This window comes from Drosophila santomea, chromosome 2R, assembly GCF_016746245.2.
Source record: "Drosophila santomea strain STO CAGO 1482 chromosome 2R, Prin_Dsan_1.1, whole genome shotgun sequence".
NCBI lineage: Eukaryota > Metazoa > Arthropoda > Insecta > Diptera > Drosophilidae > Drosophila > Drosophila santomea.
The window spans coordinates 8,075,002-8,099,462 of NC_053017.2; the positions used below are offsets into that span (position 1 = coordinate 8,075,002).

The 24,461-nt window shown below is 39.8% G+C and overlaps 2 protein-coding genes, 2 long non-coding RNA genes and 2 other non-coding genes across 7 annotated transcripts; 2 read left to right on the top strand and 4 right to left on the bottom strand.

Annotated features, from left to right (window-relative positions):
* Nucleotides 1-81: 81 nt before the first annotated feature.
* LOC120445441 lies at nucleotides 82-1,251 on the bottom strand. The gene has a single exon (XM_039625875.1). It carries the CDS (start codon nucleotides 786-788, stop codon nucleotides 108-110), a length of 681 nt encoding a protein of 226 aa, XP_039481809.1. The 5' UTR covers nucleotides 789-1,251; the 3' UTR covers nucleotides 82-107.
* On the bottom strand, nucleotides 1,065-1,261 carry LOC120447276. Its single transcript, XR_005615951.1, has one exon. It is a non-coding gene; the product is annotated as a U2 spliceosomal RNA (small nuclear RNA).
* A 433-nt stretch (nucleotides 1,262-1,694) lies between these two features.
* Nucleotides 1,695-1,811, top strand: LOC120447282. Its single transcript, XR_005615956.1, has one exon. It is a non-coding gene; the product is annotated as a U5 spliceosomal RNA (small nuclear RNA).
* Nucleotides 1,812-17,526: 15,715 nt separating this feature from the next.
* LOC120445444 (venom allergen 5.02) lies at nucleotides 17,527-18,684 on the bottom strand. Of its 2 annotated transcripts, none has more exons than XM_039625879.2 (3): nucleotides 18,519-18,683; nucleotides 18,072-18,463; nucleotides 17,527-18,021 (listed from the first exon to the last, which is right to left on the bottom strand). In XM_039625879.2, exons 1-3 carry the CDS (start codon nucleotides 18,636-18,638, stop codon nucleotides 17,598-17,600), a joined length of 936 nt encoding a protein of 311 aa, XP_039481813.1. In that variant the 5' UTR covers nucleotides 18,639-18,683; the 3' UTR covers nucleotides 17,527-17,597. The 2 variants fall into 2 exon arrangements, with proteins under 2 accessions (XP_039481813.1, XP_039481814.1); XM_039625880.2 differs by having other exon boundaries at nucleotides 17,856-17,996; nucleotides 18,519-18,684.
* Nucleotides 18,685-19,255: 571 nt separating this feature from the next.
* LOC120445551 lies at nucleotides 19,256-21,093 on the top strand. The gene is made up of 3 exons (XR_005615758.1): nucleotides 19,256-19,333; nucleotides 20,272-20,903; nucleotides 20,984-21,093. It is a non-coding gene; the product is annotated as an uncharacterized LOC120445551 (long non-coding RNA).
* A 2,033-nt stretch (nucleotides 21,094-23,126) lies between these two features.
* LOC120445550 lies at nucleotides 23,127-24,230 on the bottom strand. Its single transcript, XR_005615757.1, has 2 exons — nucleotides 23,538-24,230; nucleotides 23,127-23,424 (listed from the first exon to the last, which is right to left on the bottom strand). It is a non-coding gene; the product is annotated as an uncharacterized LOC120445550 (long non-coding RNA).
* Between the last annotated feature and the right edge of the window lie 231 nt (nucleotides 24,231-24,461).

Here is a 24,461-nt window from a genome sequence, read left to right on the forward strand (position 1 = left end):
TGGTAATTGTACCTTAATTCCTGTTTTTATATTATTTATTTACTTTTATTTACTTATGTGTGATAGGCATTAAAGTGCACATACAAATATTTAAAAAATAGTAGGTATTAAGTTTTGGAAGCCTTGTCTATAATTCTTTGCAGCTTATCCCTCTTCTTTTGGGCATCCCTCTCCCGGGCCTTTGTCCACATGGCGATCTTCTGCCGTGTGCGCTCCTCGTGGACAGCCACCTCCATTTCGGCACGGGCTTGGTACTGCCTGACCTGAGATTCGTTGTGGAGGAAGAAGGGTCTACAGCTCCTGCGCATCCAGCTTTTGCAGTTGGCGGCTCTAGTTCTCTTTTTTTTGGGGGGTAAAGCAAAGGCAGGTGGAGCTTCCTGGGGTTCCAGTTTCGGAACCTCAACTTCCTTTAATCCTTTCCTTCGACGCTTCATTCGAGATAAAAGGACGAAAAGTATAACGATTGCGCTGAGGACCAGAAATAGACCCATCAATCTTTCTGGATCAAAAGCGTTCTCCACCTCCTCTAAATCATCCAGATCATCCAGATCATCAACCTCGTCATTCTCTTTAGCCACTTCCTTGGCCAATTCCCGCTTGAGCCGATGGCAATCTACGACAGTCATGGCCCCCACATCCGCCTTATAAAGAACAGGGGTATTGTCTAGACCCCAATTGGGCAATATATTCGCTTTGAAGAGATCCCGACATTTGGAGTAAGCCTGCACCATCCATTTCTGACACTCTGGCCTGTTGATATCGACTTGGCAAATTGGATTCATATTCATTGAAATATGATACAAAAATATTTTTTTTTTATTATTTATAAGATGATTACATATTAATATCCCACTACGCTTCGGTTTTTTTTTCCTGATTTTACACAAAATCTCAAGTTAAAAAGGGCTTAGCAAGCAGCATAACTAACAAAAACGTAAAAAAAAGTATCAACGTGTTTTACAAAAATGTGGGCGTGGCAGTTTTTAGCGGTTTTTGGGGGTCATTTATGGTCATTCGTTCAATAAGGGGGCTGTGAATTTTTCATCAAATCGTAATATTTATTATTCAGTTGGGCCGAAATCCCGGCGGTACTGCAATACCGGGGCAACCCGCGACAGAGGTGGAGCAAGCTCCTAACACTCCGTCTGATTCCAAAAATCAGTTTAACATTTGTCGTCCTCCAATGGAGGAACTATCAGATGTTAAGCTGATAAGAACAGATACTACACTTTTGATCTTAGCCATAAGGCCGAGAAGCGATAACTACACATTCCTAATACGAAGGACTTCATGCAATTGCAGCTAAAACTCTTTGGGAATTACAATATTTGTAGGGTGCAAAATCCAAAATCGTTATTGCATATTTTAGGGGAGGATTTCCTCACGTCACAAAAGTCCTTGGGCAATATTGTAAGATCAGATGCAGGTATAAATGTACAATTGTAAGTATGCATACAGAGTAAAAGGACATCAACCTCCTCGGTCGTATAGTTTTCCAGACATCAGGTAACAAAAAACTACTCTTTATGGTGTTTGAAACGCATTCCTAAACGAAAATATTTATACTAGGTAGCTGCCAAAGATACGATAGCTGTCTTAAAGTGAGTTTGCCATTTCTACTCAAAGGACTCTTACAATTCCCAAGTATTTCTGGCCAATACTGATCCTAGAGGCATAATCTTGCTGATGTAAAGTCACTCTGGTTTCTCTTCAATTGTCGAATAAATCTTTCGCCTTTTACTAAAGATTTCCGTGGAGAGGAACACTCTAATGAGTCTAAACTCAATTTTTATTAAGGCCTGACAGCTTTTGCTATCGGGCCACTTGATAATATATTTTACATACAACTGTTCAGCACCTCACTTGGCGCTCCAGACTACTGTGCGAAGGAGCCATACTATATAAAACCAGCATATCTGAAATATGCTGTAGTTTCATTATCTAAGAGAGTGACATACTAATCATAAGGAATTCATAAATGCTAAACTAAGTGCTTTTGTAGAAGTTTAGTTTTACCCATACTTGAACTTTGTTGTGTTATGGGCATCAATGGCAAAGAAGCCTTTTAATTACGCTTAAATGAAGTTACATTACTCGTTATACTCCTTACTCGTAGATTGAAAGGGTATACTTGATTTGTTGACCCCGCACCCCAAACCCTTCACCCCGGACCCCGGAAAGTGCGAAGGAGTTTTCGCGGCTTATAGGATTAAAGTGGGTTAGATTTTTGGCAAATCGAGAACAATTTACAAGACTAAAAAAAATGTGAAAATGTATAAAAAAAATAACAAAACAAAGCGTGGCAAATCGATTGAAAATGACAGGAATAATAACAAAATGAAAAAAAATCAAAACAATTTTCAAAATGTGGGCGTGGGAGTTTTGTGCGGTTTGTGGGCGTTAGAATTGGCGTTGCAACAGGGGACTATGTCTCTCGAATCTAATCTAATCTCAACTTTCGGGATTTCATCCATATCATCATACATTAAGAAACGGGTGTATCATCCACTGCGAGGAAATATGAAAACATTTGAAATCATTTTCTTCTTTGGGCGGAAGTGTTATCTTGTAAAATTTGTTAAAGTTTAAGCATGCAAATTCTAGAGATGCCTTCTACAGTTTGCTTTCGAACGCTGCTACGCCCACTCCACAGCCCAAAACAAACTTTGATAGATATTATTTTTAAAAATGCTGTGATTTTGTTTATTTTTTTATCAGTCTTGTAAAATTCTATCGAGTGGCCAAAAAGTTTTACTCTACGAGCAAGGGGTATACAAATTGTATGTGGTGCGGTACCCATATGAATGGGTAGGATAATAATTGGCCGTGCCAACCATTTTTTTAGTCACAGATTTATTGAAGTCACAGATTTGCTCTGCGATAATGTAAACTATATTACAGGTCGAACAGCCGAAACACCGTCCTCTAATTTTGTTAAGTTTTAAGTACTTTATTAGTTTAATCGAGCAATAGGGATTTAAAAAATGGTGCTGACATTTAAAACCTGATTCTCTTCTACTATGAAGGATGTCAGAAGAAGCCTTGATGGCAGAACGATTTATATGAGTAATCTTCGAAAAATCTTTTATCGAAAACATTGTATTAGGATCGTAATTGTAGACCCATAATAAGCCTTTTATTATAATATCTAGGTTTGTCTAGCAAAAAATATGCACTAATAAAATTATATGGCTTAATATGTGTTCTTTTTATACAGTATTGTGGGTACATTGCGAGAAATTGCTGATGTATTGACCGATGGCATAACCATATTCTTCTCCCTGGCTTCCTGAGTTTTTATGTTGCACAACTATGATAGCCTTGTAATTTGTATAATTCACATGTTTTGTATGTGATCTTTTTATTTAAATCTAGTTTATTAAATGTATTATTAAATTTATTAAAAATGTATTATCTTATTTATTAAATCAAAACAAATATCTAACAGAATTAGAAATTAAAAAAAAACTCTCAATTGCAATTCGTATTTCTATTAAAACGTCTACTTCAAAGAGAAAAAAGGCTGCTTAAATAAATAAATTGTATGTACGGACAAAAATGCTCTCTCAATTCCAATTTCATTTGTTTCCCCTTCGGTTTAAGTGAAACCAGATAGCCAACTTGTTGGTTTCAAACAAGTTGAAGTCGAACAGGCTTGGTTTCAAATTGAACTTGAGTGGACAAATAATTCACCTCTTCTTTACCACTGCTTTTGTTGCCGCAACATTGCGCATCATATCTTGAAATTTCTCCTCTTTGGCAACATATAGGGGTAGAATAGCGCCACCTGGCGGCATTTGTGAGACTGCGCAGCTCCACCTGGTGGCAAATGAAATTTTCAGTGGCTCCACCAAGCGATGGTTTCCCCTTAGCATGCTCCACCTTGCGGTAAATTGTGGGTTTGTGGCTCCTCTTAGTGGCTTATGTAAAATGGTTGAAATATTAACTTTCTATACACGCCAATCTTTTACACCTTACTCGTAGATTAAATATTATTCCTGCGGTTCTATTCATTATGCTTCTAGCAGGGTATATGGGGCGTGTAGTTGACGCTTTTATGATGCTTTTGAGTTGAACATCACGTATTCGTTGAACTTCAGGTAAGGACATGCGGATAAACGGGTAGATTTTGGCAGCCAAACGCTAGAATATTTTCCAAGGTCAGTATAATCCCTAAGATGCAACATCTGATTTCTGATCTGTACTTGGTATCAACGAGCAGTGAAATAGTGATCCCAAACATAGCCACGCCCACGCTATGCCGATATATTTGTCTTGTTTTAAGTAACTCTCAGTCCTGAACAGCAGATTATTATTTACTCAGCTGTCTATCGATACGTATTCAGTCACAATTAAACAAAATTCCAGAACGACAACAATGAAAAATCGAAAAGGAGCAACTTCACTTATGACTTAACTGTTCAGAAGCTCAGTCCGTGGAGCATTAGACCCCATTAAATGTTAAATAAATGGTCAATACATCCGCAATTTTTCGCAATTCAATATTCTTATATCCCAATGTACATATGAGTAAGGTGTAAGAGAATTGCGTGTATAGAATACTGATCTGGTTTTACTCAAACCGAAGGGGAAAAAAAGGTGAGTTATTTCTCCACTGAAGTTTAATTTGAGACCGAACCTGTGCGATTCAGCATAAGCATGTTGGCTATCTGGTCTGGTTTCACTCAAACCGAAGTAGTAAAGAAAAGGTGAATTATTTATTCACTCAAGTTTAATTGGAGACCAAGCCTGTTCGACTCCAAGTTGTTTGAAAGCAACATGTTGGCTATCTGGTTTCACTCAAACCGAAGGGGAAAAAGAGGAGAATTATTTTTCCACTCAAGTTTAGTTTGAGACCAAGCCTGTTCGACTCCAACTTATTTGAAACCAACATGTTGGCTATCTAGTTTCACCCAAGCCGAAAGGGAAACAAATGGAATTGGAATCGAGAGAGCATTTTTTTCCGTACATACAATTTTTGTTAAGCAGCCTTTTTTCTCTTTCAACAAGACGTTTTAATAGAAATTCGAATTGCAATTGAGAGTTTGTTTTAATTACTACTTCTGATAAATACTTGTTTTGATGACAAAATAATAAGATCACATACATAAACATGTGCATTTTACAAATTACAAGGCTATCATAGTTGTGACACATAATTTATCATTGTCCGATATATAAAATTTAAATAAAATAAAATTAAATCTATTGTAACTGTATTATTGTGTTCCGCTTCCCGAGATTGCCACACCCACTTCTGCACCACCCACTGCTACGCCACTGTCGTCGGGTTAAATGCTGGATCTTGGATGGGAAATTCATTTGAATAGGCTCTAAAGGACTGACTGATGACGTGTCAGAAAGCAGCAGCAGAAATGTTAATTAGCCGCATTTGTTTGCTCCGAGCTACGATTGCATTCCGGCCTTTGAGCTGCCTAATTAGAAATTCATTTTGAATTGACCTCCGCAGAGCAAATCAACTGCTCAGCAATATTTTAAATTGACCCCTTATATAATGGGTTGGATTCAGGTAATCTTGTCTGATACTTATGGAACATACAAATGTACGTACATTTGGGCTTCAATATGTATTTATTTAATATGTATTATGTATCCTTTTTTCCACAAATACAACCCTTTGCTTCACGCTCTTTTTGTGGATTGCATAAGTCTCCGAGGATTGTGTGTCAGAAAAATGTTGCGCCCCTATTGTGATTGCCCTTGAGTTTAAAAAGTGACAGTTTTTAAGAGAATATAACACGCGTGGTTTTTTGATCATCTAAGCCTGCCGAATCTTCATAAATCATAACTGGCTTCAATAAAAAGTAATGTCAACTGGAGTTTCGTTTCGGATTTGATTGCATCCCTGGAGCCATCACTTTCCTAGCCTGGGTCACGTTCGACTCGCATCCTGTGGCAACTTTGCGTGCCCTTCAATGCTGGAAATTATCATATCAGCCACTTCCCACACCTCAAGTCATACACTTTCCTTCCAGCTTCTGGCGCCATTTATCTGTTGGTTCTGGACGGAAATGGGAAAAAACTCAGGAAGCCAGGGAGAAGAATTGGGTTATGCCATCGTTCAAGAAAAGTGAAATTAGCATAAAGTTCTTTCTTTCTCCTCCAGTTTGTGTACTTTTTTATTTGCCGCCGCCGCCTCAGCTTGGCTAACTTTTTGCAACGTTGTTTGCTGTCTTCTTGAGTTTTGTTTGTAATATCTTGGGTGTCGTATTGGTCCTGGTTGCTGGAGCTTTTCGCCAATCAAGCGAATGGCGACCGCTTAGGGCGTTAGTGTTTTAGCCCCAAGTTTGTGGGTCGCATTGTCTAATTTTGCATTAAGATATGTAAATATTTATGGCAAGGGTTGCCGTTTAAAAGAAAGCGCGAAAGTCCTGTGAAAAGTTTTATAGCGGGTGAAAACTAGAAGTTGTGTTACTAGTTTAATAAATTTATAAACACATCAACACAACAATGGATTGTCTAATTTAATTGCTTAAAAAAAGTGCGATATATTATTACAGGAATGTTCCATATTATGCACTCAATATGAAATATATTGCATTTTTTAAGGCATAACTAATAAACTGTCATAATAATTTGTAAAAAAAAAATATAAATAAATATTTAAATGAGTTGTATTTGAAAATATCACCTTTAAATAAGCCTAAATTTTTTGCCTCACATCAAAGGCTTTGAAAGTTTTATGTTGCCAATATCTTTAGTAATACATTACAAAATGTTTTTAAATTTGTATTGAAAAAAGGCAATTCACTGGGATTGTTAATGGAGCACAATCAAAATAATTGCGTGTAATTTATTAATGCCGCGTGTGGCACAATTCGTTTCATGAAGCACGTAAAACGGATTTAATGGCCAGATAAGGCTGGACCTGTGCAGATAAAGGTAGCTATATAAAGGACATCGGTTGACTGGACATGAGCCAGGATTGGCTTTAACCACTCACACACAACTATTGTTGTGGGCTGCAGCATATTGAGCGACTAATTAAAACTGAGCTTACATGACCTCCTACTTCGGCTTTTGCCCCAATAATCTTTCTCCTTCACATAACTTTCCGCTCAAACGGGCGAAGTATAGAGTTCTAAGGCAAATTGACCAGACATGAGCAGGAAAATGTGCATAGTGCAACTTATATACATATATTACAATGTATAAGACAATGCACTAATTGCAAATGGAATGGAAAGCAAGTTTCTCCCATGCAAAAACGAATAATATAATTAAGTAGCAGCTCCACTACATGTTTGTTTGTTTACATTCGAAGTGTTGTTTTTGAAAAGCACGGGCCACCCATCAATCAGGCCTAATTGAAACAAGGCACTTTGATATGCCACTCACGTTCAGTATCAATTAATGCCACAATGAACCCATCAATTTTGAATAGCGCACACCCAACAGATTGGCAAACAAACATTGCGATGAAATGGCGAACGGATTAATTATTTATAGCCACTCTTTGCGCCCCTCACTTCGCTGACTTCTTCACTAAGAACTCTCACGACGTGGGTCTCTACTTGAGTCTCCGAAGAAATGTCGAAATGGTTTCTTTGCGAACTTTCCTGAAGGACTCGTAGGTCGGAGGTCGGGCCAATTGCAAAGTTAAATTCTAAACAAATTTAATTGAAAAACTTTTCCGTTTCTTGCATTGCCAATGGACAGATTTTTACCAGGTCCGAGGGGTCCTGCGAGTCCTGTGAGTCCTGTGAGTCCTGAAGCACCACGGAAGGCTACAAGTGCATATGCAATTGTTGGCCCTTGAAGTTGCAGTAGCTGTTATTATTATTTTTGGTAGTTCCCTCTTTTTCATGTTGGCTCGAATGTCGCGATGCACTTGAGACTCGTTTAGCATTTAGCTCTGGCCCTCTGACTTCTGGTGCTGTTGGCCCCTTGGCGAGTTTTTCCTTATTTAATTATTTTCTAGATGTTTTCACCAACGAGCTGCGAAAAGTTCTCGCTTGCTGCCGAAATTGAAATTATAACTTTTGACTACTTTCTGTTGCGTTGTGGCTCACACCGGGAAATAGTTGGATATCTGCAATTGGATACAGCAGTTTTGGTTTCGTTTATATGGATCTGGGATAGCAAGTTTTAAGCATGCACCATTGAAACCTACATTAAAAGCGCCGGAAAATATGAGTTTAAATATTAATGCCTACGGAAATGTGCTTCAGAAATTAATTATCAATCAGGAAGTAGACTTTTGAATAGAATATAAAACAGTAGGGAAAACTAAACTATGCTCAGTCCCAAAAGCAGAAGAAGATTGCATGCTTTACTGAACAAATAATGAAATTTGTAGAACAGTATGGAGATATCTTATTTCTCTCAGCACAGTCTTAACGTGGAAAAGTCCCAATTTGTTTTATCAATAGTACAGTGACAGAGGTCGTTCCAGTTCTCCATGGCGATTATCCAATTCACTCGAACTGGTTCGCTTGCGATATTATTCGTGCCACCGTAAACGTACATAAGTGGCCCATTATCTTCAATGAGACAGTTTTAATAGAATGGAAATCAAATTGAATCTTATATTAGCATCCACGCTTTAAACAAGAATTCCAGACTAACATTTCGAGCAGCTTGAGAGAATGAGAATGATGATTATGCAACGTGGGATAAAGATTATAATTTCAAAGTTGTGATGGTTTAGAGCCAATTGTCTTAACTTAGATAAATAAGCTCGGAAGCTGTGCTATATATACTTATTGCATATATTTTCGACGTCTACGCTTTAATAAAATTTATTTGGCAACCTTTTGAAAGCGTGTGACACTTCGCCTTTGGAAAGGTTTAACTTCTTGCAATCTCTTTTTTATCGGTTTACTTCCCACCAACTTCTTCGATTTAATTTCGCAACTTTTCCACACAGTTATTTTCGATCAAAAAACTCTTGCATTCAGACAGATAGTTCCTATATGAGAGGGGTGATAAATCGTAGCCAATCAGCTAGAAAATACCCTTAAGCTGGCTCGACTGTCTTAGTGTGCGCTAGTGCTTAAGATAAATATGCATTACCCTCAAATATATAAATTATACATATACGTGTGTATGTGCATGTGTACTTCTCGGTCTTATGCTGCCATAGATTTATATGAAAACTCAAGGATCGACTGCTTCCTCCTTCAAGACTGCTGCTGTGTGCGTGTGTATCTGTGTGTGAGCATGACATTCACCGGCTGCAAGTGGCTTCTCTGCGGGGAAAGGGGCAACTTGCATACGCACTGCACACAAGCTGCTGACGACCAAGTTATGTCCTTGCTGTAACATATAGCAATTGCGTACTACAGTGGAGCCTGGCTATTGACTGAATCGGGAAAATACCAATTAAATATTGGGTAATATATTTGGGAAAAAGATTTTTTTCAAACCTTTAACATTATCTTGTAAAATTTTCAGTTACATTCCTGTTGTGATAGTGCTCATCTATTCTTCGTACACTCTGGAACTGTGATTTACAACTTAAGTATTGGGATACATCTCTATTATTTCAAGATATGTCTAACCAGCTTTTGTGGTATTTAATATAGAGTGAATTGCAGAATATCTTTAAGTATGTTTTATCTGACGTACACCGGTGTGCTCCATACATATGAATGCTCCTTCTGTATAGCATGTGCGCATTATTTTTTTTGGATTTATTTTAATTTCCACTTGTAAGTGTTGACTTGAATTTCTGCCATCCTGCTGTCAGCAAGCACACAGACAGTCAGACAGAAAGGACGAGTGGACGAAAGGACAGCAGGACCTACTCGCATGTAGCATGCCTCATGCATCTCAGTTTCCAAAGAGTGTGGAAGAAGCACATCGGTTTTGGTTTCAGTCTGTTTTGCTCGATTTTGCTCGTTCTTTCGGTCGCAGCACCCTGATGTGGATGTATTCGCATCTTTGGCTTTTTTATTGGACCTGTGGCCCACTTTGTCTCCGACTTGCAACTTTTTGTTTCGCCCCAAGATCCGTCGCTTCCCTGCAGCAGCTCCTGCTGTACGTTTTACACTTTGTCGCATTGTGCGGAAGTGTGCGGCACTTGAGAACTACTTTTACTTTTGTATGTACGCAATATCGTAGGCTGCACCTCGATGTTCCTTCGACTACCCTTAACGCCGGCAATCCTGGCGTTTGCAAGCGGGTTCGCCTTTACCCTTTCACATATCTTCGTGTCACCTTGGGTATCCGGTTTGTCTGTCAGCGGGGATCGACTGCGTTGTCCTCTTGAGTCCTTGTTCTGCTTTGCATGTCCTTGCCACTCGGCTGTGTTTGGATCCCATTAATAAACGAAGCGAACCGGACTCCTGAAGAATGAACAAACTGAATGACAATAACAGACGCAGACGGAGACAGGTACCTTATCGGTTTTCCCCCTTCCATATTGTCAAACAAAAATGAATAGAGTAAAAAATGGGAAAACCAATAGCAAAATGGCTTAGCCTTTAAAATAGAGCTTAGGACATGAAGTAAAAGGGACGTCGGTTGCGCTAATCCCATATTTTAAGAAGTTTTATTCGAAAGTGTCAAAGTAAAAGGGCACGACCAAGTTATTGCGAAATAAAGAATCGGAAAGACAGTACAGGTGTGTCCCGAACGCGGCATTGTAGACGCGTGACTGAGAATTTTAATAACCCATTTCTAATTGGACCCAGCAATTCTCAACCTTCTAATGGCTTTGGCTGTTCGAAGACATAAAACGCATAATAAGGGCACAAATTATAATGGACCCATAACGATCAAATTGTGGAGACAGAAATATTTGTATTCAACAGAGTCGAGTGAAAGGAAAGCGCAGAGGGACCGAAATCCAAGGGGAAGTCATAAAAAGTTTAACACCGCGGAATCGCCATGCTGCCTTGTTTTTCTTTTTATTTTCCCAAAAGGTTCTTTTACGTTAAATTGGCTTTTGCTTGGCTTTTTTGGTTCCTCGTTCGTTGGGCTTTTGTGCGGTCCATAATAAAGTTGTAAAGCCAACTATTTATTGCTCGAAAATGTTTATCAAAGTAACGTAAATATTTAGTTTGTAACTCTGCGCTGTTTTATGGGCTTTTTCCATTTTTATTTATTATTTTTGTAGCCTGCTACACTTGGGGTGTACGGCCTTTAAATTATATTTTTCCAGCTCGGATTTATTTAAATATATTTAGTAAAATATCTCCACTGAACGCAGAGAAAGTTGTCATATTATTTAAAGTGAGGGTATGAATCTTGCACTCAAAAGTGCGATATTGAAAGATTGCGTGACTGGTTAAATCAAAGATTTGTCCGTATATAAATATGTTCCCTTAAATGCAATTAGCAGTGAAAGTTCCTTTGCTTCTGCTACCTTTTCGGTTAGTAATTGGATACCTGAAAGTAAACTAAACGTAGAACACTCGCAATAAGAAAAACGAACGCAATTGGCCAGTTAAGAAGTGAAAATTCGTTAGAATCGCGTGACGAAAGCAACGGGTTCCCTGCCGTACATTTTTTATGGCCCTTTAAAGCCGGAAAGTCGAATGACCTAACGCGATGGTCAACATGCTATGAGCGGCCGACAAAACACTTTACTTAACTCGTTCCAAAGCTGCCACCAGACACGGATTTAAATTACCCCGCCTTCTGCATTTTACTCTGACACATTATCAAGGCTTTAAGTGCTCAATAAAAAGGTGGCGATTTAACAGGGAGAAACGACAAATTTAGTGCCTGCTATCCACTTGTAGACTTTTTATCTCATTAGGCAGCGTCTGTTTAAGTGCTTTAATACGGATATCTGAGTATCTTGCAGCACCATATTTTCTTTCTTTAAAAATGTTGATGTTTCTTGTGTCAATATTTCGCCTTTCCATTATTTAATTTATATATTTATTAATCTGGTTAGTTTATTAAATCATAACTATAGTTATAGTTAACAAAGTCGTTTTTATTTATTTGTTTTGCACACGGTGGCACTCAGTTATTTTAAGTAAGAAATTTATTAACTTTAACTTTGCTTGTCATCAGCTAAAAATTAAAAACACAAACTCGAACTTGACAAGAAATGCTTGGCTTTTCGTTGACCTTTATGGCGCAGATTCTCAACTAATTAAGGGGGACTATGTGGAAGGCCCAAGCACAACACAAAACCGAATCCTTGTTCGCCACACGGTTTTTAATTAAATTGTTTTGCTCTTTTTTGGCGGAACCAGTTTTGGCCTGGCCTAGCTTGGACTTTGCGGTGAAATTTACAATGTAATTTCCGTGCAGGGGACTCGACAAACACTCCCTTATACACTAACTGCCACTGTGCTGCAGCGCACTTGAATTTTAATAGAAACTGCAGGCGCCAGGAAAAGTCGGGACCTAAAGGGGTGGCTGGGGAAAAGGAGCCAAAAACGCGAGTGTGTGAGTGTGTTGCCATTTGTCATAACTCTCGACTGCGCCTCCAGGTATGCAACGCTTTGCAGTCCATTCAAAAATGAAAAGTACAAGTACAAGAAAGGGCGAATAAAGGAGCTCGAAACCGAGCGAATTTATCACAGATATCTGATCTCACTTATCCAGCAACACATCACATTAACATTAGTATGCAAAGGAAATCCGAGGGCCTAAAGGGATTTACTGTTTTATGTGTCATTGCAATAATAAACTTTATCGCTTTATGCTTGCCACCACTTTATTTAATTGATTAAAGTGGCTACAGAGCTATTGTATTATATCAGAGTCATCATGGCGTTGAATTTTCGTATTTTTCGTATTGCACGGGAAAGCTTCGAACATAAATCGTAGACAATTTTCTTAATAAAAAAATATATATTCTTAAAAAATAAAAGGCTGATCGCAAAGTTCATAATTAATATAAAATATCTTCAACGTTTTATTTAGAAAAACTAAATATATTATAATTTAGATCAAAAATGTTTGACATTTACCATACGGAAAGGTTAACCACAGCAAATCCTTCTGGGGTTAAAAGGAAGGAAATTATTTCAACAAGTTACAAATTTTCGGAGTACGTGCCAGTTTGGGTTCGGTCCAGAGCCCATTGTTATGTGTGTCGCGTAGATCTGATCAATGACCTGCGAGCATTCCGCATCCACATCGCCATCCACCCATCCACTCCTCTGCCCACTAGTCTCAGCAGTCCCAGCACCATCCACATCGCCATGCTCATCGTCTTCCACAGTCACGGAGCTGTGTGTCCCATTAGATTTCAATAGGTCCTGGCTCAGGGTGCTTTTCGCTCGTTTGTGTTGGTTTTGTTTTTTGGTTTTTATCAACCACTGCCGGAAATTGTGACAAATTGATTGAACTAAATGGTAAAAATATCAGGCATCAAATTGCCTGTGACGATAAGAGAGTGAGCTTGTCCATTGAAATGGACTGAAAATCGGAATGGATAGAATGGAATAGGCGTGCTTCTGAATGGAAGGACATGTCTGCCTCGGTGAGTCCTGTGCTCCTCACAATATGCAGGCAGAGCAGATACGCACGCACTTTCAGCGAGACATGTTTTATATGTCAGTCTCAAGTGTCTTCGCCAGACGACAACAAAAACATTGAGACAGGCTTCAATTTCAATGCGACTTTCGTGCTGCCTCCTTGTGTTTGCACTACGAGTTTATGGCGCACTAAAGAAGGAATTCAAAGGAGAGTCAGGAAAATCCCAGGAAAAACAATTGCTCCGGGTTGGAGGACTCACTTTAATTCGTGGAGCCACGAGTAGATGAAAAACCAGCTTAGCAAATAGTTGTGCTTCTTAAATGAATGAGTCTTAAAAAGGCTGAAAAATTAATATGGTATAGTATTACATCTCTCATAAAACTGGCTGTACAGCATCTTACAACGTCGAATCACGTCTTCAACTCAACCCTTCTCAACTTTGCTTCCCCACCTTGGGCCCAACTAGAACCTGCCACTGACAATTATGGCCCTCCTTCGCTTTTGGCCAGAAAATGCGACCAACGAAGTGTCAAAAGCAAGAGCAGGACAACTTTGCGAAACGAAGATTGATTCAACTTTCGGACAGCTTTGGCCAATCTTGAAATGCATTTTTATTCGCCATTGCCAGTTTTGGCAATTAATCAAAGTACCAAGTAGGTTTGTTCCTGTTGTATGCAATACAGATTGATTAATTGGACTTCATTGCCAATGCAATTAGAGGTTAATTAATTAGTTTTCAAAAACTTTAAACAGCAAAGTGTTGAGGGATTTGTGGTTGTAATGGAATGAAATGTTTTTTTTTTGCCATACAACCTTGAAATAAATAATTTTTTTGTTTTTTCCCTAGCCAGTTTAAACTTTACGTAACTTTTTTGTTTCGTTTCAAAATATTTACGCTCATTGTGCGCTGTGGAAAAAGTAGCGGAAGCAATTAATAATGAAAATCGATTGGATGTACTTTTTACATAAAATGAACAGGTCAGTTGGTCAATTGAGATACAGTTGAACCCAAATTAATTCAGCAACCTTGTTGAACTTTTTCCATAATTCAGTTGTCGAAGACTTTGAATCTTTCTGGTCGACGGGGTCCTTCACTTTTTGCGATCTTTGCCTCTGGGTTGTTGTGGTTGATTCAGTTTCCTTTTCGGGTTCGCCTCGAGTGGATTTATTGTTTCGAGTGGCAAACACAAATATCCCCAGCCAACACCCACATCAATCCTGGCCGCACGTTGTCGACTCCTGTCAGCCACAATATCCTTCTTGTTAACAAAAGTCAGGCCCTGAGATTTGGGGTACCAAACACTGGTACGAACACACTGTATCCGAATGGAGGATGGATGAGACCACCGCCGCACACTTTGTCACTTCAACTTCGATAGGTCGACATATTTCTTATTGTTGATAATCTTTCTGCTGACACGGCCACATGCATGTGAATTGAAGACTGGAACGCTCCCAGTTGCTCCTCCTTCATCTCCATTTCATCTTCCAGGCCAGGGGACAATATGTGGCAAGGGTCTTTGTCTCTAACTTGGTAGCTTCTTGCGGCTTTTTTGTTGGCTTTGTGTGCTTTATTGTTATCCCATGATTTCACCCAGGACCAAGTTCTATGAAAGACAGGCGGCTTTGTTTGCGGATTTCCGAGGGATTGCATTGCCTTTAAAACTTACGCTGCATTCGAATAACTTTGGACTGCACTTGTCGACAGGGACACAAAAGTTTTAAGGTTGACCAATTTAAAGTTTATTTAATTATACTAGTTAGGGAGTATGGGCGAACGGAACCTTTCCATTTAAATTCAATGCGTACCCTTTTCGCAATTGAGTAATGTGATGTGGTGCGACCTCCCCGAAACCATTTATTAGAAATCGAATTTATTATATTTTGGAAAATATGCGTAATAAGGTCATAATAATACATCACACTAAACTCAACACAATGCTTTAAAATGTACATTTTTATACTTACAAAGACTGTTTCCCCTTTTCTCTTCTGGTTCCCTTAAACTCATTTCTTATCTGAAACTTTGCCAAGGGAGTTAAGCATCTAAAAATTTCATAATTTGTCTTGTCATTAAACCAGCTTCTCCCATTCACATTCACATTTCCATTCCCATTCCCATTTCCATTTCCCAGCGACTGCATTGCAGCAGGAAGGACATTTGTGTCACTCGTAAATTTCCAATGCCGGCAACAAGCCGCCAGCATTCGCATTCACATTTTATACTATACATACTTCCTTTTCTTCGAGTTTTTTCCTCGGTTTCCGCTGCGCTCAATTCCCAATGTTGCCAAGTGGCAGTCATTGGCTTTTGCAGTGGCTTCTCGATTTTTCGGATAGTGCTTAAACATTCTCAGATTTACTGCCACCAGAACTCAGAACTAGAAACCCGAACCGCACGCGCCATAGAATTTATGAGAGTGCCGAATCTTGACGTTTTCGTGGCGCCACATCCAAGGACAAAGAGACTGCCGTCATTCCTATACTGACTCTGCATAATGAGGAGTAGTTCCCAGTGGTTGGTTGGATAGAATTTCTACTTGTACAAAATTCTTTGAAGGGAAAACGCAACTTTAATAAGGGCGAATATATCTTGTAATGAAAGGTCCAATTTGGTTTCGCCAAAATGTGGCAAACACCTTTTAGCAGAGTCTAACCGGCAAACTTCGTACGAGTATACGCTAACCATTTTCAATTTGGCGCCCAATCTAATTAAAGCTCATTTATGGAAATTTCTTATTAATTGAGCCAAGGAGCGAACAAGGCATTGTGTTGATTTATGCGCCCAGTGGGCTCATAATTTAACAGGCACCAAGGACACAAGGACATAATAGTCTTCGCCAGGCTTTAAATGCGCCGATGAACTCGGACCACATTTTCCCACTGACGCTTGAATTATGCAAGTTAATTTGCAGCTGCCTGAAAATGATGACAAGAAATACCGCCAGCACCAGCACCATTACACCCACACACCCACCCCAGTCCAAACCCATACCCACGCACAGTGCACAACAGGGCAGGACTTCTGGCTCCTGGCAGCCTAACAAGAGTTATTTCCCACAGACCGGAAGTGAAGTCGACATAAATTGCGGTTAGTGCTAGACTGCCCATCCACCCCCTCGAAAGCCACGTTGGCCATTTAATACATTGCGACAGCCATTCAGGCTGGGCTCTTCCTCAGAAGCAAGACGCGGAATCTGAATCCACCCACCACCTGGTGGGGAAACTGCGGGGCAGAGGCTGGTATTAAAATTCAGATGGGTTGCATCACAGTTTTGATGGTTTAGCCGGACGGGTTAACCCGGGCATTAGTATGCGAGGAAATATTAAAACCTATCTTGAAGATCTTTGCTGTGGAATTATCGTATTTTATGCTGATGCTGGCTTAATTATCCATTTAAACCAGCCACCATTTATTTTAGTAACTACAAACCCAGCATCGAACAAGGACTCAATTCACGATAATAACCGTTCAGTACTCGTAAAGCGAAAGAGGATTAAAAACAGAAATCATTGTTGTGGAAATGTGCATCAGGGAAGAACTTTTATTTCGTTAAATTGATTGAATTCCGTTTTCACTTTGCACCCAATCCGAACTGCAAAATGGCAGGCTGAAAATGCGATGAACTAAGGAAATTTCAGACTCCTGCAGTTTTCTCCCTTTATAAGTTTCAGTCTTCTAGTAGAAAATCCACTGTTTTTCTGGGAAACACGCCTCAGCTCTGCAAAAGGGGGAAAACGAGCTTGTTGTCCGGTTTTGTTACTTGTGTGCGGTCGTTTTCATTTCATTTACAGTTGCACTTGAAGTGCCTAAATGCGGCCAGCATGAGAGACCTGGTTCCTTGATTTCCCAGGGTGCCAAGGAACCCACTCACCCGAAACCTCATCCATACGAGAGCTTGCATTTCAAATACTTTTTCTGACCATTCGCATATTGTGCCTCGCTGCGAATGCCACATTTTCCAGCGATATCGCACATCAAGACCAGAGGACCGGAAAAGTGGACTACGAAGTCACACTTTTCAGCTTTCAAATCAGATCGCAAATTTTGTAACTATTCTCCGAAGACGTACACCCAATATACGAATATATTTCGAATATCTTAATCATATTTGATTCGGAAGTAACTTTAAAACAAATATTTAATACCTTTTATTTCCGTTTTTTCTAGGTGATCCTAAAAGGTCTTATGGATTAAAGTCGGGGTTGTCTGGTATCGGTGGCAGCACGTCATTCGGGTCGTAAGTTGGAAGTGTATACACGGTGGACATGCGATTGACATCATAATCATCTTCAACATTCTCCTCTTGATCATTATAATCATTTTCAGGTTCATCGAATAATGAGCCGCCACTGCAGCTCTTCACGAGCTCATCTTTGTGGCAAAGATTCGTGTATTTCTTATTGGTTCCCTTCATGCACTCCAAAGCGGGTGCATCATCGGTGTCCTCGTAGACAGGATTATCTTCATCTTCGCATTGGCTCACTCCGCAGTTGTAAACGCACTTCAGCAACTGGTGGACCAGAGCTGGTCGAATATATTCCACTATGGCGCAGCCCACGCGGTTTGCTCGATCCCTCAGTATCTGAAAGTAGTTTTTGGACAGTTCCCTGAAACAAATCTTGGATAATATTTGGCAGTTTCTGGTAAATGTACTTACTGCTGATTGCTAGTCCATGAGAAGAATAGCTTATGCACTTCGTCTTTGCTGTTTGGGTCAAACCAGCGATCAAGTTGTTTCCTCAGGGCGTCCTTTTTCGAGGTCATGCAGAAGTACTTTTCCAGCGAGTAGCTGACTTCCCCATGGTTATAGTTTGGTGTGATGGCACACTGATCCCTGATGGGCTCACATCGACGCACCAGAGCATCAGCTACTTTGGCCAGTTCCGGATCCCATTCGATCGTGGTCATCCTGGCCGCCTTCGCATGCTGACCCATTCCGCCGGCAAACTTGTTGCGATATTCATTGTGCTGGTCCACAATGAGGTCTATCATATCCCAGCTCATTTTCACAACAGCAGTGGCTTGTTTAGGACAAGTAGAGTGAAACTTCTGGAAGAATATGTAAGGCGATCTGAATGACTTGAATTACCCATTTAATACCCACTCCATTATCCTCGCAAAGCACGTGTTGTCCTCTGCAAAGGTCAGTTTTGCACCATTTACTTGAAGCGCGTATATCTTGAAGAAATAATGTGGAGAACAGCAGCCAGATCCACTTTATCATGGCATAAATAGCAAAAGGTGTGTGCTCTGTCAGAGGTTTTAAAATAAATAAATCGAACCCCTGACGTGCCTATATTAAATCGTGAATTTTACGCTTGATCCGCGACTAATTAGGCTGCTTACATTTCTGATTGAGAGCAGTTCCATTCACTTGTTATATTCCAAGTGCCTTAGGCACGGATGAATTTGAATAGAATCTGGCTGATTGGCCATTTAGCTCTTCAAATTTAAAGATATTTCACTACTTCTAGAATGCCCTTTTATCAATTATATGTTGTTGCATTGAAACTCAAAGCAATTCGCATGGCTCATAAAGAAAGGGCATAGGCAATTGATTCAGGAAACGACTCAAGCTTAAGTGGCTGTCTGATTGCAGCATTTAGTATTTTAATGAGGAAATTAAGAGGGAAACTCGTTTCCGTACTTCTGCTTTTGTGCTGCACTTAATTGTCTCGTGAACTTTTCAGCTCAACGTTCTTTATTCAAGCGATCGGGAGTAAAATCCCCTGTTTAGTTGCCGTGAAATAATAAATCCAATAATACACACATTAGCTGCACCACATTTGCCGCTTAACAGGGGCTCAGCTAAAAAACGAAGACAGATTCCCCAGTTTTTTCCCTTTTTTCTCTGTTTTGCTGTAGTTCGTTAAGCCACTCAACGAAAAGACTAATCCACTTATTGGTGGTTGTACCGAAGTAAGTACAAAACTATACAGCAGTAGAGCAGAAGTTCGATTCTAAGACTTAAATAGGAACTTAAGAGAATAAGTTAATGTAAAAATTCAGTAGCAGCTTTAAGGTCTACCAAATGGACGGGTTCAATTGCAAGCCTTAAAGAAGCGCGTTTAAAAATCACAGAGATGCACAGCTTTTTTTTATACCCAGTTTGGTGGCTGCTGCAGAATCTGTACATCTTTGGGCGGTTTGATGTTATTGGTAACAAAGAGATGGCACCGTTACGTCAAATTAATTAAACTAATTGAGTTTGAAAGGTAACGAACCGAGTAGGCGATGTGACACACAGGGGAAAAAATAAAGGTTTGAAAATGTGCCGAAGTCGTTGCATCCGTTTTTCACGCCATGTTCGTTTTCAAAGTGAAAAAAAAACGCGATTAAAGTTTGCATCCAAATGAAATAGGTTATCAGAGATGGAAATTCTTGACGTGTTAAATAGAGAAAAGCGACACGGTTTTCATAGAAATGGAGCTACGTTTCAGAGTAATTAAAAAAAAATGCTCCGAGGGCTAAATATGTAATATGGCATGTTTATGCATTAGATGTGTTTACATTACATTAAGTCCGTTTTATATTAGATGTGTTTACATTACATTAAATCGGCGATAGGACAAGTTACATTTCTTTATATACATTTTTTGACGCCCATCAATTTTCCTAATGCTTAAAATTTGCATATCCACTCAACTAACTGTGTATTTTAAAAATCAATTTAGTCAAATGAATAGAAACTTTTTCTGCAATTATACCATTTAGTCGAAGGGTAAAAAGGTAAGCTAGATGCGTTGAAAAGTATGTAACTGAAAGTTTTTTGGTGCGTATGGATTTGAATGATACGAACAAACGAAAGACTGTCATCTTCACATTTAAAAATAAAGTTTTAATTTTTTTTTTTATAGCAATATATTTATCTGGCCAACACCCACGGACACGGTCACCCTAAATCCCATAAAGATTATAGGAGAAAGTATGGAAACAGACGGTTTACTTGTGGTATATCTAAGTGACGGGGTATGTGGCAGTTCAGCACCTTGACTATTGCGTTTTTAGTTTCACATTTATGCATATTTAATGCCAATTTTCAATGGCGGCAATCAAAACATAATATTTACCAAACAAATACGCAGCGTTGCAATATTTTTGCACCTCTCCAGAGATTTTACCTTCCAATTAGTTGCTGAAAATGGATGCACCAAATTGTCATATCGATGGCCATATGTGAGTATTTGATGGCTGATGACTCACACAGCCCCCGGCTTCCAGTCCCCCTCCCCGAACTCTGCATTAATTACAATCCCCCCAATCGCCTGTGGGGAAATCAGCAGCGCATATTGTCGCAGGAAAAAGTAATGAAAACCACGGAAGAAAGGAAACCGAAATTGAATTTCGAGAGCAGTTGTCGCAAAAATGCTTTTAACGCGAGCCAAATGCGTTGAGGATACGATATGAGTGGCCAAAGGGAAATGGGTCCTGGAGCGTGCATCATAATTAATGTTAATTGCCTGATTGAATGGGAGGTTTACGAATTCACGTATGTATATGCCAACGACATCCAACTTTCCAGCGCTATTGAAGCTTCATTCTGGCACCATTAATTCGTTTCCGTTTCAGTATTAAGTCGCCGGGCTGACAGTCTCCTTTTCGGTCCATTTCAGGTGTCCTTTTTCAGGATGAATTGCCGGAAACTTTATTGGAGCATATTGCGCCTGAATAAACATTGGAAAATGTGTGCTCATTATAAAGATCGCAATTGCAACAAATGCTTTAAGTGAATTAAGCAAGAATTTGTGTGACTAAAACCTTATATTTGTTGAATGTTTAAATTGATTTTATTCTGTGACTATTATCAAAACGTTAATACCAACGTGAAGTGATGAGTGCAAAAATTAAGCCCATAGAACTGGTTGTGTTTGTAAAAGACCTATGATCGAAAATGCCTTCTTGACATTTCCTGAGCAACAGCAATTAAAACCACGCGCATTCTAAATGATCGAGGCAAGTTCTCATAAAGGCGACTTGAACGAGCAAACAAGGATGGTTTATCCATCATTTTTAGTTTAAAGCCCGAAGGTCGCTCCTCCTCACCTATGGCCTGAGACCCAAGCACGGAGACAAGACGCAATGTTTGACACGCTTGAAAGATAAGGATGTAGCGTCATTATGCGAGAACAAAGGTCCTGGAAACCGAATTGCGCTCCTCGGAGGCCATTAAGTGCGGTGCAGTGTGGGGGCGATCTGCGGAATGTGGGAGCGAGGCAATGTTTGACGAGTCAGTGCACCTGCACTATGTGCTAATTACTTATTTATAACGCCCAGATTACATGACACAAACACAGCCTGCTCAGCAAGCTCAGTGCAAACTCATTGCATACTTTGCGGCGGCCCGGCGGCTAAATGTTCTTCACTTGGAGTGCAGGCAGGATTTCGAGACGGGCCTCGAGATGTGGGGCTGTGTGTGTGCCAGGATGGGCTTGGGGATTTGGAATGGGGATTTGGGATGGGGAGTCGAAACGGGTTAGGCGAGGGGCGGGAATTTTTGCCAGCTCTGCAGACAGCAATCAATCTGGTCGAGCTGCACTTTCATCCACCTCAGTGAGCCAAAATCAGACCCAATCAGTTCCCAATTGGCCGTGTAATGTGGTTCTTTTTATTTTTGATAGTTTGCCTCAAGTTTCTACCTCTTTTCGGCTATGTGGCCACGTGGCTACGTGTGCATTTTACCCAAGTGCCTCTGAGTGTTTAAACAAATTTTGCGAAAGACTCTGGACTTTGTGGGGTAAATCTACCTGGGATATTTGCTCAACTTTCCGCCTTTTAAGGAATACTCTGTACATATCTAAGAGCCATTCGAATGGAAGGCTCTTGAGAAGAGATGAGATTTAATTTTGCCGAAGTTAGAGCAGTGACAGCCAAGTGAAAAACAGTTTATCCACAATCAGACGAGAATTCTTTGACGCTTTTGGACAATCCAACTGTCTGTCTAGTTAAGCTCAACTTGCCACTGGCAAAACACTCAGGTGTGAAAATGCAACCACTTCGTCCCCCCTTAGAGTTTTCCGTTGTTTTTCCCTGTTTCTGTCACTTTCAGTGTCTGCCACATCAGGAAGAGCAGCCAAGTTTCGAGTTCATTTTTGCAGTGCCAACGAAATTAAAAAACAATACACACTTTACTTATGCAACTGACAGGCGGCATTTGTGTATTGTACTGAAAAACGTGGTATTGTTTTCGAATTTTAATTGACTAATGGCTCCTCAATGAGTGGAATGAGCATAATGAATTAATGAGCGTTATTTTTAAGTGTTTGAGGTAGTATGTAAGCAGCCTTAAATTCCAGTAAATTCGATGCAATAATAAAAACTTCTGATTATGATGATTTCCCCCAACCTCAGTGAAAATTGAACAGTCTTAAAGCCACATATACCACATTTTCCAGACGACCCCAGTGCAAAATAAAACTAACGACAACCCGTTGCCTCTCCACTTTGGCATACCGTTTTCACCTTGGCTTGTCGTCTGAAATATTTGCCCAGGTGTTGAATCTCCATTTCCATGCATTCGGGTGTTTTCTCAGTCTCCGTATGTCCCGGAATTTCACTTTCACAGCAGACACCGACGAAACTCCACTCCGGTAATCCCAGCACCTAACGCAATGAATTCTCCGGATTTTTCTTTTGGCGGAGTGAGGTTGGTGGCCAGGTGAGGTGGAAATTGCACATTTCACAACAGGAGCAGGAAACAACACCGAAGCACGAGTAAGAGTCAAGACACAGGTAATTTATTGCCATCGCTGCCAAAGTGAAACATAAAACGACGTCATTAAGTTATGTCGGCAAAGAGCAAGCCTTGTGCAGAAAAACGAGTTCGAAATGGGAAATGGTCTTGGAGAACGCGAAGCCATACGGTTTCTTTTTGCTTAATGTTCCCCTTGCTTATCTATTTTCTTGCCAATTCAAGTCATTATTCTTGATCAGGATCACTAGCCGAGTCGATCTAGCTATGTACGTCTTGGTATTGAGATATCAGGAACTCGGAAAAGCTGAAAAGAGGAGATCTGGATACCTAATTTAATATCTTATAGTTCCCGAGACTTCGACGTTCATATGAACTGACAATAGGAGAGACAGAAATACATTGCCTTTTCAACTTGGTTATTGAACTATTTACCTTACAGGAGTCTCTGTACACATTTCACCCTGGTGACGGGGATAAACATATTTTGTCATATATCGATCCAAATGGCAAAGAGTCCAAATGAATATATCGACAAAATTGGAGCTGCTGAACCGTACGGAAACTACACTCAAATCCGCAAACTCTTAAAGCAGGTATACTCGTACATTAGGTGGAAAACGCAATCGATAGTTGCTCCAGGGAAGTTCTTCCCTGATTGGCGGAATGGTAAATTAGTTTTAGTGAGTGGAAAAGCAACTTTTCTCTCATTCAAAGCCATTAAAAATGCAATTGTTGAAAAAGAGCTGGTAGCCTGGTTCGCTGTACTGTGTTGTCCTTATCCCTGCTTCAGTTTTGGCCTCATTGTGTCAATGTGGCAAATTTTGGTAGTGCGCACTCTTGCAAGTTATCCACATTTCCATTCCGCCGTGGGCTGCTGCGGTCATTTCAAAAGTCAAATGTCGAGTGCACTTCCATTGGGGTAAAGTTTTATGCCAATCAGCAAAAGCCAGACAGAAATTTAAATAAACGAACAAAAAACTGCTGCCATTCTAAAATCGCCAAAATTGTTTGGTGTCCGTTTTAAATTTTCACGGGGAACGAATTGTTTCGCGTATCGTTGTGAAAATATTAAATGAAACCGAATTGTTTTATCTCAATCGTCATGCAAGCGTTTCGTTCAATTGCCCAAATATCAGCAACGTGATTTTTTGACAGTTTTCACAGAGAGTCAGAGCGACAAAGAGTTTTCCTCGATTTTTCCACCATTTTTATTATCCGTGTGGTTGATTTTTCGAGTTTCGGTTGTGAGTGTGTTAATCGTAATGACTATAACGTTTTTATGCACTTCCCAGCATATGCTGTTGTCACGAATGCAAAAACTACGGCCAATTGTACACAGAAATTTACCATCAGAGT

What these genes read in the sequence shown, in the direction of transcription:
- LOC120445441 (XM_039625875.1), bottom strand. Translation starts at nt 788, where the DNA reads ATGAATATGAATCCAATTTGCCAAGTCGATATCAACAGGCCAGAGTGT.
- LOC120445444 (XM_039625879.2), bottom strand. Translation starts at nt 18,638, where the DNA reads ATGATAAAGTGGATCTGGCTGCTGTTCTCCACATTATTTCTTCAAGAT. An exon ending in TGCTTTGCGAGGATAATGGA is followed by an intron (nt 18,464 to 18,518) that starts GTGGGTATTAAA and finishes ATATTCTTCCAG; the next exon opens with AAGTTTCACTCTACTTGTCC. An exon ending in TCATGGACTAGCAATCAGCA is followed by an intron (nt 18,022 to 18,071) that starts GTAAGTACATTT and finishes GATTTGTTTCAG; the next exon opens with GGAACTGTCCAAAAACTACT.